The sequence below is a fragment of the Alternaria ventricosa genome, assembly GCF_023758065.1.
Source record: "Alternaria ventricosa strain BMP 2768 chromosome Unknown scaffold_4, whole genome shotgun sequence".
NCBI lineage: Eukaryota > Fungi > Ascomycota > Dothideomycetes > Pleosporales > Pleosporaceae > Alternaria > Alternaria ventricosa.
The window spans coordinates 844,776-860,932 of record NW_026055684.1 but is presented as its reverse complement, the minus strand read 5'-3'; the positions used below and the strand labels follow the sequence as shown (position 1 = coordinate 860,932).

Genomic DNA, 16,157 nt, shown 5'->3' with positions numbered 1-16,157 from the left:
AACCGTTCTGTGCTTGTGTCCGACCAAGCTCCGTAAGCGCTGGCGAAGCTTCCTCGCGAGACTTGCTCGCAAAGAAGCTTCGAGCCAGTGAAGCAGCCACAAAACTTGGCGACTGACCCCGCAGCGAAGAGCTGTGCCGCCGCGGCTGCCGAAGCTTTTCTCGCCTCGTTGTAAGCCAAGATGGAGAACGGCACATACGACGGCCAAGATGCTTCGTCGTCAGCCGAGCGCCCTTGAGTGGGCTTCTTTCAACACCCATCCTTTGTTCATGGAGGTCCGTGACAACGTCCCAACACCGCGCCTTCAGCTATTGTTAGTGATCGGACAATACGCATCCGGTCAAACTGTTGGTCTGGACTGTTTTTGGTGTTATGTGCGGACTAAGCACTGGTGCAAGGCCCGATGGTGCGGCTTGCGGTCCCCGGGTAGTTGGATGTTTCGCGCACGCGGCAGAGTGAACAACAAGCGCGCACGAGACGTGAAGTGTGAGCGGGGACAATCCGGTCTTGGCGGTAGAGGTGTGCTGGCTAACATGACCTGACCTCAACCTTGCTGATGCGCGAAAAGACCAAATATGGTTTGGTAGATGCTCAGGATTGGGTGGATGAAGGAGAGGTGTGGGGATGACGGCGGAGGCGATAACGTTTGGACGGGGGAAGGCCCCCCGTGTCCTCGCTAAATCCTTCACACCAAGACTCCGAGTTCAAACGCCGAAACGACTACAATTACTCGTGTGTACTCTTGGACGTGGTAACAATTGCATAATATCGTATCCACAGTTGTGGCCTGAGGATGGCATGCGCCCACGGAGGCCACATTGCTTTACGGCTTCCGGCTCCAGGCCCGAGACTTTGGCTATACGCGCCGAGATTGTGCCTGATTGAAATCCTTCGCAATAGTTGAATTCGGTATGAACTACCACTATCTAGCCGAAGATTTGCATAGCTCGAACGGACGCAAGCCACAACCCCATCTTCACCGGAAGACCTACAATGGTTAACCTTCTCAAGAGATAAGGGTCTGTCTAATTTTGAAACGGCTGGCTTGACTTTCGCTCTAGCCAGATCACCCACTTGCGCATGCATCATGCATTCTACTCTTCTAACTTGGCACAGATCTAGGCACAGCGGGGATATGGGGAGGCGAAAATACCGAACACGGCCCTGGCAGCGACACCAATCACACGCCGTGCGAATCCACCCGGTAGCTCCTGGCCCTGCATGAGTGCGGCTCTTAGTTCGGATGTGGCAACTGCTTTTGACCGCGGCCGCAAATCCATGCGTCTACGCGGGATGTAGATCGTTCGACTTCCTCGAATGATCCGGAAACACTTCTTCTGGGCGATATTAAGTCGACTTGATGGAGCGAGACAAGCGTTGGCATAGTAGTAGCGAACATTCAGATGGACTAGTTGAAGGCGTTGAGCATAGTATGATGAGTATATGATGGCTATCCGGTGCCGTATTCCGACGAAGATGTGGTAGTCACGACCATCACACCGATCGCGGTCACGACAAGATCGGACTCACTGGTATTCAGTTCCGCATCAGGAAAAAAACCTATCGCTCCTCGCTACAACGTCACGACAGTTCACTGGAAAATAAGTCCGTTAATCGGAATACCAAGGCTTGATACCAAGACTCACGAAGTACCCCGTTGATCATTCTTTACACTGCTAAAGAAAATGCCTACCCTTGATGCCCTCTTGCCTTCCGTTTCTTCGCCACCCGGCCAACCTTCAGTGTCTTACCACGCTTCGCATTCTGCCTTGCTTGTGTCCTGGTTGCAACGGCGCGCTCCCCTGGGTTAGCTACGATGTTCTGCAGAGTACTGCCGCCGAGCAAGGAGTCGCATCTAGTCTTGGAAACAGCGAGCAGTTCTGTGATCTGATTCATTCGGTGTTGGAACGTCCAGCCCCGTGTTCGCCCTGCTGACTCCCAGAAATTATCGTCGAAGGAATGCAGTACCGACGGCCCAAACCGGTGCAAGCGCTCTACTAGATCCTCAATTTTCCAGCAAAGGATGAGTTTATTCAGAAAGAGGTAGTAGTTACTTGGCCCTGTCACGGGATCACTCCAACGCTTCTGGAAGTCTTTGCCTTTGTTGCCTTGGGTATACTTGACGTTGTTGACGGCATCGAGGAGCCTTTGGACCCACTGCTGGCGGCGCGCATCTGATGTTGGAAGGGTGTCGTCGTTGAAGGGTGGGCTCCAATCAGGTGACGGCATGGCAGCCATAGCCTCATCAAGAGAAGCATACATCTCGGACGGGTGAGCAGAGTGTGCGTAGCTCTGTGTGCCTCGGTGAGTATTAGGCGGCGCAACAACACTATGTTGGTCAAATTGTTGAGCAGAGTACTGAGGCGCGAATATTGGGTTGACAGCTGGCGTATCCTGAGCGTAGCCAATATGTGGACTCATGTTGCCGTACTTGACGTAGTTATTGCCGTAGTTTGTTGACATCATGGGAGACGAATACACTCTTGCTTCAGGGAGAAGCCACGAAACCCTCCGAGCATCCCATGCGTCCTGCTCCTGCTGTTGCTGTGATTTTGGAGGTACCATCTTTGGATCTGTGTGTCTGACTATGATACTGTCCTAGATTGGGGTTGAGTTGTGTCTCGGCGATGTATGCTGATAGTCTCAACCTGAAATAGAAGGCGCATTTTACCATAAGAGGCAGGTGGTGTGAATGCACCTGGGCACCTTGCCAGGCGAAGGAATGATCGCGTGAACGCTAGGGGCAAGCAGCGCAACATTGTGAAACACCAGCACCCCCGAGCGGTGAATGGAACGCATTGATCTGGTCTTCTCAAATGAAGCAGACACGCGAGACGTTAAGACGGTACGAGCCAGAATCAATGCCCATGAAACTAGTCATCGTAAGAGGTAGTGCGTCGCGTCGCAAGGCGATGCAGTGCGCGAAATCAGAGTAAGCTAGGAATTCCAGTTCGAGATTTGGTGTTTCTTCTCCGAAGTCTCCGGACAGCAGCGAGAGCGAAGATGATCATCGCTTTGCGAGAGTTCGCCAGTTTGCAGTAACGCGAATCAGAGGGAAGCCACGTACCGAACACGCGTGCAGCTCGGAGCACGTACCAGTCTTGGCTAAAAGTGACGTCACGCGTCGATGATCAGGCCACCAGGGCAGAGACGTTGCTCACCATCACAACCACAAACATCACAGCCCACGAAAGTCGCATCGTTCAATGAAAGAGCACCCGTTCGATTGCAAACTATCATCCACGAAGTAGCCACAGTGGTCAGTGGACGTGTGCTATCGGGTCACGTTAGAATGTGCAAAGCACATCTAAGCAAAAGACGAACAAATCTGCGAGACGATAAAAGGTTCATGTATTTTACTACGAATCCATGACAATGCCAACATTTTGAGAGAAGCACCAGTACAACGATCCGCCCCAGCTAAATTTGGAACAGACGAAGACGCGATCTTGCGAGGAAGGACGGAAGTTGTTACTACTACCCATTTTAATCCTCATTTTCATCGTCATCATACCCCATTTCCCCAGCCTCCGTCTCTTTACCCGCAACAAGATCATCCTGTCTATTCCGATTGTGGTGATAGTTACTCCTCGTCTGTCTAATGAGCAACGGCGCCGTAGCAACCACCATCTCCAGTCCCTCAAATTTGAGCAGATTCCCACACCTAGCCTTGCTGATGCGCATCAGCTCACACACCTTGTCGACTCGCGCACTGAATGTGAGATTGCGGTACTTGTACACGTTCTCCAACTTGCCTTGGTCGTAGACATTGAGAGAGATGGGGCCATGGGTGTGCAGGTCGATGGCGATGGAGAGGAGGGCGTGGCAGACCGTGGTGATCATGGCTGGTGTGTATGGTGAGGTACCGGACGAGAGAGTAGCCCACCGAAGATCGAAATTGGCAACAGTGGCGCTGTCGATACATTGGGTTATGTCGGTGAAGGCGTCGTACAGCTGACGAATGTAGAATCTGCGAGCTGCTTGGTCTTGGGGAAAGCTGCTGTCATTCGCCAGAGGATGATAGTTATGGTGAACGACACGGGTGGCCGCCGCTCGTTGTGCTTCAGCGAAGTTGGCGAAATGCATGCTTTGGGGGGGAGCGGCGGCAATTGCGCGTGGTACCTGAGTGGGCGCCTTTGAGAAAGCAGGAATTGCTACTTGTGGCGTCTTTGGACGTGTGAAATTTGGACGCCACGATTGATCTTGCATCGGCTCGGAGATTGGTACTGTTGGCTGCAATGCCATGAACGGGCGTCCGGCTATCTGTTGTTGCGATATATCCCGCATGGCTTGGTCTTGTGGCTGTGGCTGTGACTGTTGTTGCGTGCACGGTACTCTTTCTTGGGTGTGTGGCGGATAAATGTGTTGTGGTGTTGTCGGTAACGTCTGCGGCTCATTGAACAAACCTTGAGATGTTTGCACATGCTGGCGAGTTCTAGCAAGAGCGACCATGGCGGCTACACGAGCATCGTGCAGACTCGTTTCATTCGGCTCTGTTGGTGTATAGCGTATCTCGTTGTACGAATTTCGTTCTTCGTGCCACTGTGGCAGCTGATGGTACTGGCTGTCGGTCTGCTCCGGTGAGAGGGGAATATCAATCTGCCAGGACTCAAGGTCCATATTGTCCATGGTGAACTCACCAAGATCGGCTCCTCCCGCCTTGATGGCGGCGAGAACCTCGGGATGAATAGCGCCAATGACTTTATTGAAGAGATCATCAATCGTCTCTGCGTTCTGGCAGTACACATTTCCGGCTTCATGTTCCCCACGTTCTTCTATCCGCGCAAATAGCTTCGGATCGTGAGATGGGTCAGACATGTTGTGGGTCACTGTGTATCGCTTCGGTTGTTGTGATTCAGACGTACAAGCGAGAGCAACATGAACCTTGAAGTTGAAGTACCAATTGGCAATTTAGCATAGTGAAGCAACTGTGCAGATATATAGAATCATTGTGATAGGCTCGTCGTGTCTGCGTGGCACTTCTAGGTACCAGTGAGTAGCAAGTTATGGATGAAACCGCGATCCAGCGATCGCAAGTGAAGTGGTGAAGAAAAGTTGGCGTCGCCGATGCCAGCACTTCCGACGACGACACCACTAGAGGACAAGAAGGGTGAAGCCTACGCCTCGCATGCTCAACGATCATTTGAAGACGTACTAGAAGTACGTCAAGGGGACGTTGGTAGGGCAAACATAGTTGATTGCCCAGGTTATTGGTATAAGAGAATGTATACAGTGAGTAACAATGGAAAGACAAGAACGATAAATGAAAGCAGTTTTATCTGAAGATCTTCGCGCATTTATTTGTGTGCAGATGAGATAGACCCAAGGTAGAATTCCATGCAAGCAATGTCCAACTCACGCACTACCCTGGCGCACGCTTCGGATCTTTCATCTCAGCTGCGGCTGATGGAAAAGCTCACTGAGTGGTGTTCTATCACAAGATGTTAGTAAAAGGACGATGCCGTGGTATACACCAGCAGTCCGAGGCTTGACTAATGTAACCACAGTGCAAGCTCGCATCTCCAGCCAGCATGATATACTCCCGGAGGCCCGACAAGAGGACGTCCGGGGTGGCCCGCGTGAAGGGGTCTGGAGCTCTTCTGCCGTCAAGCTGAATCTTCTCAGGGTCTGTACCTACTCGTAGAGCTAGCCTCAATAACTGCACGAGTTGACAAAGACCCTGATAGTGTTCTCAGTAGACAGTAAGAAGAGCTCTAGACCCCTTCACGCGGGCCACCCCGGATTTCCTCTTGTCGGGCCTCCGGGAGTCTTCCATGTTAGGGAGCTAGGATTTGGCACGTTAGTTCACGACTGTATGTGTTCAAAAGCAAAGGATGGGGAGCCGCAAAGACGTTACCGATAGCATGGGGTGACGGAAGAACCCTATATGTTCGAGAACATTGTGAACAGCCTGCAAGCCTTGATCCCCCGCATCAAGGAACACTGCTCCAATGATGGCTTCAAAAGCTGCAGCCACCATCTTAGGGGAGTTCGACGCGACAGTTCCACCTTGGGTGACGATCAAGGCGTCAAGACCGAGCGCGACGCCTCGCTGTCCAAGAGGAACATTGTCCACAAGAGAACTGCGCAGTGAAGCCCAAGAACGGATCGGGTGGACATGTCCTATGTTCATTACTATGCATAACCTATGATCACCTCGTGTATCACTTACCGTCCGCGTTCTGAGCCTGAAACCACTTCTGACATAAGACAGTGTCAAGGACACGGTCGCCCATCAGTTCGAGGCGCCTGTTGTGAAAAACAAGCCGGTTCGAGCCTCCATAGTCGAGGTATGTGGCCTGAGTGTCCCGCATCTGTATCGCTGAAGCGCAATAGGATTTGTCGTCGAAGACCCGGCCAAAGATGGACTCGACGCCGGAAATCTTCTCGTCGATGGACATGAGCATGATGGTGTTTGTACCTGTGAAAAAAGAATTGGGGGGATGAGTGGCTAGGCTGGATGAGAAAACACTGAATGGGTGACAAGAAAAAGGCGTTTCTTGTATCTGGCTAACACTGATGCCTGATTGCCACACCACCGCTGACCGGTTTTATGTTCCCGCAGTCCTTTGTGTAACCACTACGTGGCTGGCGTTGACAAATGCGGCAGGAGGGGTGACGATCTTTCAGCCGGTGATGGTGCCTCGATATAGAAAGCTTGAGCGTACCAGTATCCAGATTCTAGCGGCCACTCATGAAGGAAGCCGTTTAAGAGTTGTTTGCGGAGCAACGATGCTGAGAAGAGAGTTGCTGTACGTGGGCGTAAAAATGCTATCTGGTTCAAGAATTGATATTGGTTACTGAATCATTGTGTGGACGAATGACAAGCCTAGAGAGACACAAAGTGACTGCCCATCATCATCGCAGTTGAATGCAGGGGTCTTGTCATCAAGAAAACTTTCGGGAGACCAGATGTTGAATGCTAGTCTCAGGTGTCCCTCACAAGGCAGATCATTCTTTCCTATCATACCTTGGATCTTTGAGATCTGCAGGCAAACGCTTACGTGCCTGCAGAGGGGGTGCCGTTCTGCTGCATGCATTAGAAACCATATGCAGAAGACACGTTGATAATGGCGCAGCGGAACCCGAGAGCGTAGGCTGGTAGATCCAAGCGGGTGCGGCGCAGCTGTGGCTGAGATTTGATGGTCGAGACATCCCCGAATTATCGAAGCGACAAAGAGGCGCCCCAGGAACGTCTTTTCCTTGCGTTCCAGTCTCCCCGCGGAGGCGCAAACGCAGTGAGAAGCAGAATGAGACGCCAACTATTCGTTAAGAGAATTTGGGGTTGCCTTGTCCAGCAGATCTCAGCCACAGCTATGCGGGGATCTAGAAGTTTGCACATCAGTCAATATAGCATCGCTATTCATAACGGGAACAGGAGGATTTGAGACGTTACCGTGAGGAGCTGATGGTCGAAGAAACCGAGAGACTGCATGACGCGCTGGACGGCCGCATCTCCACCATCCTGATAAACCGCACCAATAACAGCTTCAAAGGTCGGGCCGCCATTCTCGGAGACACGACAGGCTTGCTGTCAGCCGTAATGACGCATTCATCGAGACCAACCTGGTGTGCCCGGCGCGCCAGCGCATCGTTGCTCAACGATTCGTTGCGCATTTGCGTCCATTGCGCCTGAGAAAGCACTTGGCCTGGCATCTTCAGTACCCCGCAGTACATGTGCTGAAGGAAAGCGTTTCTTACCACTCGGATTGCGAGCATCGAACCAGGCACCACACAGCACCTTGGCGAGCACTGCATCGCCCATTACAGACAACCTTTTGTTATTATTTAGGCCAAGAAAGGCACCGTTGTGTATCAGCGCAATCTGCGGAGCAGCCATTTGGACAGCCTCGACAGCAATGCGCCTGTCAGAGAAGATATACCCGATTGATTCCTCAACTTCGCGCGCCTTCGTTTCGATGTGAATCATTGTGGGTTTTGGGAACTGATATGTTGATGGGTCGAGGTAGGACGAGAAAGTGGTTGCAACAACTGTGGTGTGCTTCGCGTGATGATGCAGCTTGTCCGTGTTTCCTTGGGCTCCAGGCTCTGCGAGAGACTTCTGTTGTAGCGCACAGAAATAGCAGGTTGTCATCAACATCAGCTTGAGAGAGAGCCATACAGCTTTCGATAAGACGTCCAGACCGGCATGGCCAACGCCGCGAGAACGCCTTTGCCTGCGCAATGATCGCATTCAGACCCCGGCGTGCCGACACCCGTTCCTGATGAGCGACGGCGCTACGCCAAACCTCTAGCTTCTTCCCAACTAGCACCGCCCTACGTCATACCAAAAACGCATGAAAACAGGCATCATGGGGTTCCCGCCAAGCGGGATTAAACGTTAAGAGACTGGGCATGCCAGTCAGTCGACACATTCAGTACTTTTGCTATCCGAATAAGCGGTTCGCGGACGTAACACCGACACGGATCTACCGGAAAGACCAACCCCAAGGGTCTAGTCACTATGGCAGAAGAGATGGTGGTGCGTGGCCCTGCAGACGTCCTCTCAAGCGTGCGACCTGCTGATTTGCTTTCTCGATAAACAGGAGCTCGGATTCGAGGGTCTTGACAGATTCACCGACAAGTACTTCGATAAAACCTACGATCGTCTTCCGGCGTTTCCCAAACCAGGAAAGAAGAAACGCAAGCTACAGGCGCAGTCAAATCAATACCAGCAAAACGCACAGGGCCCACCCGTTCAAAACGCACAGCAGTCGTCCTACCCGGCTCAGAACGCTTCGCGGCATCCCGACAAGGAGTACACTTCGCCTCGCTCTGTACCGAAAATTGTAGACGGCTACAACTCGGACCCAGAGATGTATGCGCCAGACTACAGACAAGACCGTTATGGCCCAGACGATCGGTACTATGAGACGGAACAGAACGACCACAGGGCGCCGGGACCAGGGTTTAAAGTCCCGCGTGGTCGCGACGGACCGAGTGACACCCGCGACATGCAGGTAGCAGTGCGCTCTACTCTGAACAGTATGCAAGACTTAAGCTAACCAACAATAGCCATACCCACAGCAAAGTCAGCCTGACTACGGTCAACAACGCGGATACGGGGGCGCCGGCGGTAGACCAGGCACCCAACGTAGAGGCTCATCCTGGTCTCCGCCGCGCTCTGAGCGACAAGGCCGACGAGAAACGCGACGCCGTCGGTCTAACTCGCGCTCTCGGTCTCGTGATGACATGAAGAGCCGTCTGATTGCGACTGTTGGTGGCGCATTAGTGGGCGGCATAGCAGGCAACCAAGCGACCAAAGGCAAGAAGTACGACACTGTCGCAACGATTGCTGGAGCCATCATAGGCGGTGTTGGTGCAAAAGAGGCCGCGGGCCATTGGGACGAACGTAAAAGGAAGAAGGAGCAGCAAAGGAACGGTGATTGGGAGGAGGATTACGACGACAACAAGCGCAGAAATGATCGCAGGAGGGACGACCGATACGACCGTGACGATAGGTACGATGACAGATATGAGCGCGATGACCGAAGGAGATACTAGACATGCTTCAGGATGGTGGGCCCGGGCTGACAAGGTATCCGGGACTTTGGGGGCTGGCGCCAGGCGTGCGCGACATTTCTTAGGGGCGAAATTTTCAGGCTCCGGTATGGAGTTAGGGATGGCGCAAGCTGGAACACGATACCTTTGTACGATTTGACGAAAAATGGATGACATGCAGGAGCAGTAAACGTTTGCTGCGGGAATGACGTGCGACGTGCGAGCCATGTCTGCGACGTGATCTGATGCGAAGGGGAGGGGCCACGCGACGGTGGAAGTTCACAGGAGGCGCCAGGGGGCCGACTGTCGGTGCGGTGGTGGGCTGCCGTTCGTAATAATAGCCGACACACGAGGCACATCTCTGTGCTTTTTTGCCGATAAAGAAATTCCAGAAGGCTTCTGAAGGGTGTGGAGAAGTTTTGCAGCGGAAGCGGGTGTAGCAGACACTGTGTAGATATTTCCAAGCTTGATAGCCATGATAAGAGGCAAGGTTGAGCTCGGTGTTATAGCTAAGGCTGGCATGCGGTTTCGAGAAGCCTAGTAGAAGGTTAGGCTGATCCACCGCGTTGCGGGACCAAGCCTCGTCCCGCAATCTATCCATCATCTCTCCGAGCAGCACGCTTCAGTCACAAGAAATTATACACTACACAGCAGCCAGCACGCACCGACCCACTGCAGGTTCCCGAGCTGCCCTGACCCAAGCTTTCCGCCCGCCCAGCTGCAGCATTGCTCAGTCATTGTGCTACCCACCCGCCGCGCTTCGTCTGCATCTCGCTCCTTCGCCGAGCAATCATCTCGCAACCCAGAGACACTCGAGCTGCTGCACCGCGCATACCCACGCACCACCATGAGCTGGTGACTGCCCGACAACTGCATCGCCCCTTCCCCACCACGCACGAGCTCCTTCCCTAACCGTCTGACACCTGCCCCTCGCTCCTTCCCAACCGGCAAGTTTGCCTCTGGCGCCGCTGCCGGCCACCAACACGACGATGCGCCGATACAGGCCTGGAGGAGGTCCCGTGCGGGCTCATGGCGGCGTGCCGGTGCCTGATCCCTTTGCCATGGTACGCGCATACGACAGCGACTCCAATCCCGCCCGCCCGATACGTCCCTCCCCGCTGGCCGCCTCGACAATCCAGGGTCTACCGCTAGACCTGCTCGACCGCCTACGCTCCTTCCCGCTGTTCCAGGCAGCCCCCGACTCCTTCCTCACCCAGGTTGGCCTGCACCTGAAGCCGCAGCTATACCAGCCTCATGACACAATTCTCACCGAAGGCGAGACGGGCAAGGCCATGTACTGGCTGGTCCGCGGAGCTGTGCGTGTGACATCGCGGGACCAGGAGAGCACATACGCGGAGCTGAAGCCCGGTGCGTTCTTTGGCGAGATCGGTATCCTCATGGACATCCCCCGCACCGCCACCATCATAGCCAACATGCGCTCGCTGGTAGTGCGCCTGAACAAGGAGGACCTTATGAAGGAGCTGCCCGCGTTCCCCGAAGTGGAAGTGGCCATCATGCACGAGGCGCAGGAACGACTGGCTATTCTGCAGCGCAAGAAGTCAGAGTTGGGAGGCAAGCGTCCTGCGATACCCATGCGTCAGATCACAGGCAAGCGCGACCGCGAAGATGGCGACGTGATCATGGCCGAGAGCGGCACTCTACGCGAAGGCGAGATCAATGCCTTCAAGAAAAGGAAGTCTCCCAGTCCGGGTCTCGCTGAAGCCATTGCCCATAGTGCCTTTGGAAGCGGCAGCATTCATGTGCGGCCGCTGCTCAAAGAGCTGCCTCTCTTCTCCGAGCTGCCCGACGACATTCTCCATTTCATTGGCATGCGCGCGCAGCCCTGTTCGTTTGATCCTTTCACAGACATAATAAAACAGGGCACCCAAGGGCGTGACGTCTTCTTCATCGTGAAAGGCGAGGTTGAGGTCATCAGCATGAATGTACCGGAGCAGAACGGTACCACTTCACCCATAGGTCGTCGAAAGTCCATCGCCGCGGGCGAGCAACATTTCCAGGAAGTAAAGGCCCGATTAAGGCCCGGGCAATACTTTGGCGAGGTCGTCAGTCTCTCGCTTGCACCACGCCGCACCGCTACGGTCCGCTCCGTATCGGCTGTCGAATGTCTCATGATCAGCGGTGACACTTTGAACCACCTCTGGGAGAAGTGCACTCCAGACGTACGCCGACAGGTCGAGTCGGTCGCGAAAGAGCGGTTACGGACCGCCAAAGACGAAGATGTACACATGCTGGACGCTAACAGTACCCCCAACATCAACGATCTAGCCATAGCGGACCACATAATACCCCGTACACCACGACGCAAGAAGAGTGTGCCAACTGTCACTTTCAATGACACCATCGACATCGACAATCCGGTGACACCCACCCGGAGAGACGAGAAGATGATGGAACCATATGATCCAGACCCATTTCTAAATGTCGATTTGGACAATGTCAGGTCGAGGTCAAGGAGAGGCTCACTAGCTCCACCCCCACCAGGATCAATACCAGACTCACCATCCAGCCCGGCAAAAACAGATTTCCCCAAGTCACCATCGCCCGGTGGTTCGCCTCTTTCCCCATCACCATCGTTCTCCATATCGAAGCATGCGTCCACTCCACCAGAAATGCCACTCGACTATAAACGCCCTCGCCTAGTCAACAGACCAAGTAGATATGGAAGGGGCATACTGTCGGATCAAGTGCTCACTAAGATTCTCGCGAATCTAGACATACACGAGCTGATGAAGTTGCGTGTAATCTCCTCGCACTGGAACAAGTTGATATCAGAGTCGCCGGATATACTCCACGACCTTGATCTTAGCAAATACAATCGCAAAGTCACGGATCGATCGCTTGTAGACGTAATATGCCCATTCGTAGGCAGTCGTCCAAGATACATCAACATCAGTAATTGCTTCCACGTGACAGACGAGGGTTTCGCCGAGCTGGCAAAGACTTGCGGTCCGAGCGTGAGAATCTGGCGGATGAAGAGCGTGTGGGACATCACTGGACCAGCTGTACTGGAGATGGTGCAGAAGGCGAAGGGTCTTGAGGAGGTCGATCTTAGCAATTGCAGGAAAGTAGGCGACAACCTTCTCGCTCGAGTTATAGGGTGGGTGGTCCCAGAGATGCCACCTCAAATGGCAATGGCGCATGCGCAACACCAAGCTCAGATAAATGGTCGCCGACAAGGAAAGGGTGCTAATCAGCCTGCTCCGCAACCTTTACCACCTGGTACTGTTGTTGGATGTCCGAAGCTGCGACGTCTCACGCTGAGCTACTGCAAGCACATTACCGATCGCAGTATGGCACATATCGCCGTCCATGCAGCAAACCGCATCGAGAGCATTGACCTTACGAGATGCACGACTATTACCGATGTTGGCTTCCAACACTGGAGTGTCTATCCGTTTCCACGGCTGACGAAGCTGTGTCTCGCAGACTGCACATATCTGACCGACAACGCAATTGTGTACCTGACGAACGCAGCGAAAGGGCTAAAGGAACTGGATCTCGTAAGTCTACTATCTTCCATCTGATGTTAAACAGAATTTCCTTACTAACGCATACCAGTCATTTTGCTGCGCCCTGTCTGACACCGCGACCGAAGTCCTTGCGCTCGGCCTCCCTTCACTTACGCACCTCAACCTCGCCTTCTGTGGCTCCGCCGTCTCGGATACTTCTCTTCGCTGCATATCCCTTCACCTCCTCGAACTCCGAAACCTCTCTGTGCGAGGTTGTGTCCGCGTCACCGGCACTGGTGTTGAAGCCGTCGTTGAGGGCTGCAGAGATCTCGAACGTTTCGACGTCAGTCAATGCAAGAACCTCGGTCGATGGATTGAAGCTGGTGGTGTAGAGAGCGTGAAGAGCCGCGGAAGAAACGTCAAATTCATCTGCGTTAGTGATGGGAGGTGGAGAGATGGCAAGGGAAATGTGAGGAAGTGATGAGGAAGATGACTCTGTATGGATACTATGTGTATGGTGTATGTTAAGACGGCCGCGGCGATACATTTGGCTGATCTACGAAAGCGTGTATATTGGCTCATGATAGAGCAGAACTACGATACGGATGTCGACCTGATTGTGTGTGTCTCTGGGTGGGGGTTTTCGCATATACGCAAGATACCAGGCTTTTGTTCGGTGTATTAGCGATGTATTACTTGGAATATTAGATCTCCTTGCTCATGATGGCGGCTTCTTGTACGTTCTGATCTCTTCCACGAACTCACGAGGGAATGAGTGTAGTTTCTCTTGTTCTTCAAACTGTATTACATGGCGACGATGAGCCTCCTGCCCGCGTGCAATCACTTGAAATGCGCTAGCTTCATTTGGGAAGGCGTACTCTGGAGCCTAGACCATCGACACTCACCCGGTAGCTTGTGCTTTCTTTGTTTTACTTCACCCAACTGCTCCCGCGTAGGCAATTTGACTGCATTGTCCATTATCCCAGTCAAATATATTGATCTCGCCGCCCGGCTTCGTTGCATACCTAGCCAACGTAACTCTGCCCTCAGAGTCGCTCGCCCACAATGTCAATATCAGCGAGGGAATCCGATCGAGCACATATATCGGCGTAATTGGTACCTCTATTACTTAATTCTGGTGGCTAACAAGCTTGGTAGTATGCTAAGGGATGTTGCACGTCTCTCAACCAAGCCTCAACAATCGACTCGCGAGCGTTATCGACGTAGAGTGGAAGTGAGAGTAAAGATCGAGGAGTACTCAAAATCTGAGTGTCTTACTCTCTGCTTGATGATGCAAGAGAAATTGCCTCGCGAGCTGAGAGATATGGTCTACGAAGCCCTACTTGGAGAACCTCAGACCTGCTACCTTGACGACGATGCACACGGTTTGGGATTTTCGGATCCAGCTAACATTGTGTCCCACAATCCCCATATCGGCGACAAGTTGTTCCTCGGCGAAGAAACAATTACTGAACTTGCGGAAATGTGGTATCGGCACTCAGTCTTCAATTTCCTCGGTGATGCTACCGTGGCTCTCTTATTCGGCAACCAAACCTGGGCACTGCCTGAACTTGATCCCGCTCGGTTGATACGCCACGTATACATGACTCTAACCCCCGGAGATCGTCAGAACAACATAAGATACCAGGCTGTGGAAGCTGGGGACGAGCTCCTTCTGCCATCGGACTTCGAGCAACTTGCGAAACTGCAGCAACCGGCGACCTTCACAATCGGTATCTACTTCGAAGATTGGTATTATCATGGTGAGAAGAGAGATCCCATGAAGACCTCCGTCAATACAATGTCCAGAAGGGTTTTCCCAGTGTTAAAGCGGTTGATTGCTTCCGGCGTGGGCGTCGTTGTTAAGGTATACAAAGCGGAGCCTGTAAAAGTGGGATTGGAACATCTTGATAGCGAAGGTTGGTCGAAGCTGGTTCGTGGGGCGCATCTCCGACAGTGAAATAAGGTACAGGGTCACTCGCTCCAAAGGATCATGTTCAATATGAACGGGTTTGAGAAAACACCTAGGTATCTCGATTATGTCTAGTTCCGGCTAGTCAAAGCCCGATCGAGACTAGCCACGCTTAGCCTCGATCTCCACCTGGGCACCTGGCTTTTGCGAACAACCCGTTACTTCATGTTTCATACATCAACTTCCGCAACTCGTTCTATCCCCAGCATGTCAAAAACTAATACGACTTTCGATCCGGCTCTTGTCTCCAGGTAAGTACTGCGGTTTCACTTGCAGTGCAACTACTCATAAATCCCAACAACAGTATGCTGAGAGAAGCTCAACGCCACGCGATGCAGAGTGCAACACTGCGAGACAAAGCGCGCAAACACGTCGAGAACTGGGCAAAATCATCGTGTCTTAGCTTGTGCACAGAGATGCAATCGCGGTTACCCCGCGAGCTACGAAATATGGTCTATGCATCAGTTTTCCAAGATGCTGGTAGCTTCCTGGCATCTTGGCCCTATCCAGAAGGCGTACTGAAAGACTGCCCACATCTTCGCGACATCACATATGTAGGCAATGAAACACTTGTCGAATTAGCTGAAGAGTGGCATCATTGCTGCATCTTCGGCCTCGAGCTTGATGGCAACTGTCAGGGTCTCGTCAACACGGGAAGCGAGATTTGGGGTTTGCCTGGTCTGAATTCTGCCCGACATATCCGCCACGTAGAAGTCGAAATACGTCCTGCATATTCGGAAGCACGTGTGGGATCCGATGACTCCATAGGATTGCCGGGAGGCTGGCGCACCCTGTATAAACTGCAGCGACCGGCTACGCTTACCCTGAAGGCGGATCTCGTGGAATGGCTAGATGACACTCAGCCAGGTGATTTGCATGCCCAGGTCGTTGAGCTGTTGGAAGACTTGATCGGTGCTGGTATCAATGTCACTGTTGAACTTGCAGCTTCTCATAGATCCAAACGCTACAGTGGAAGTGTTGGTTTGGAACATCTCGAGAACGATATGTGGTGTGATTTGCTTTACCGAGTATGGAATGATTAGATTGGGCGTGTGGTATGGTTATCGGGTGACCTGTATAGCAATAGACCATGACTTGGTTAGCACATGGAGTCCGTCAGAATAAAAGCAGAAGTAGTGAAAGGCCCTGTATGGATCTTAATTTCGTCGTTCCAAGATTGTTGCTCTTTCATGGAGCAATCCGGCGCTGCCTCCC

General features: G+C 52.8%; 4 protein-coding genes across 4 annotated transcripts; 2 read left to right on the top strand and 2 right to left on the bottom strand.

Annotated features, from left to right (window-relative positions):
* Positions 1 to 1,688: 1,688 nt before the first annotated feature.
* J4E93_002958 (uncharacterized protein) lies at positions 1,689 to 2,564 on the bottom strand (the record flags this gene model as incomplete). Its single annotated transcript, XM_049340898.1, has 1 exon — positions 1,689 to 2,564. The coding sequence occupies one exon, from the start codon at positions 2,562 to 2,564 to the stop codon at positions 1,689 to 1,691; it is 876 nt and encodes a 291-aa protein (XP_049201780.1).
* A 921-nt stretch (positions 2,565 to 3,485) lies between these two features.
* J4E93_002957 (uncharacterized protein) lies at positions 3,486 to 4,817 on the bottom strand (the record flags this gene model as incomplete). The annotated part of the gene is made up of 1 exon (XM_049340897.1): positions 3,486 to 4,817. The coding sequence occupies one exon, from the start codon at positions 4,815 to 4,817 to the stop codon at positions 3,486 to 3,488; it is 1,332 nt and encodes a 443-aa protein (XP_049201779.1).
* A 3,646-nt stretch (positions 4,818 to 8,463) lies between these two features.
* On the top strand, positions 8,464 to 9,503 carry J4E93_002956 (uncharacterized protein; the record flags this gene model as incomplete). Its single annotated transcript, XM_049340896.1, has 3 exons — positions 8,464 to 8,481; positions 8,546 to 8,965; positions 9,015 to 9,503. 3 exons carry the CDS (start codon positions 8,464 to 8,466, stop codon positions 9,501 to 9,503), a joined length of 927 nt encoding a protein of 308 aa, XP_049201778.1.
* A 986-nt stretch (positions 9,504 to 10,489) lies between these two features.
* On the top strand, positions 10,490 to 13,451 carry J4E93_002955 (uncharacterized protein; the record flags this gene model as incomplete). The annotated part of the gene is made up of 2 exons (XM_049340895.1): positions 10,490 to 13,021; positions 13,080 to 13,451. The coding sequence occupies 2 exons, from the start codon at positions 10,490 to 10,492 to the stop codon at positions 13,449 to 13,451; spliced, it is 2,904 nt and encodes a 967-aa protein (XP_049201777.1).
* Positions 13,452 to 16,157: the final 2,706 nt, after the last annotated feature.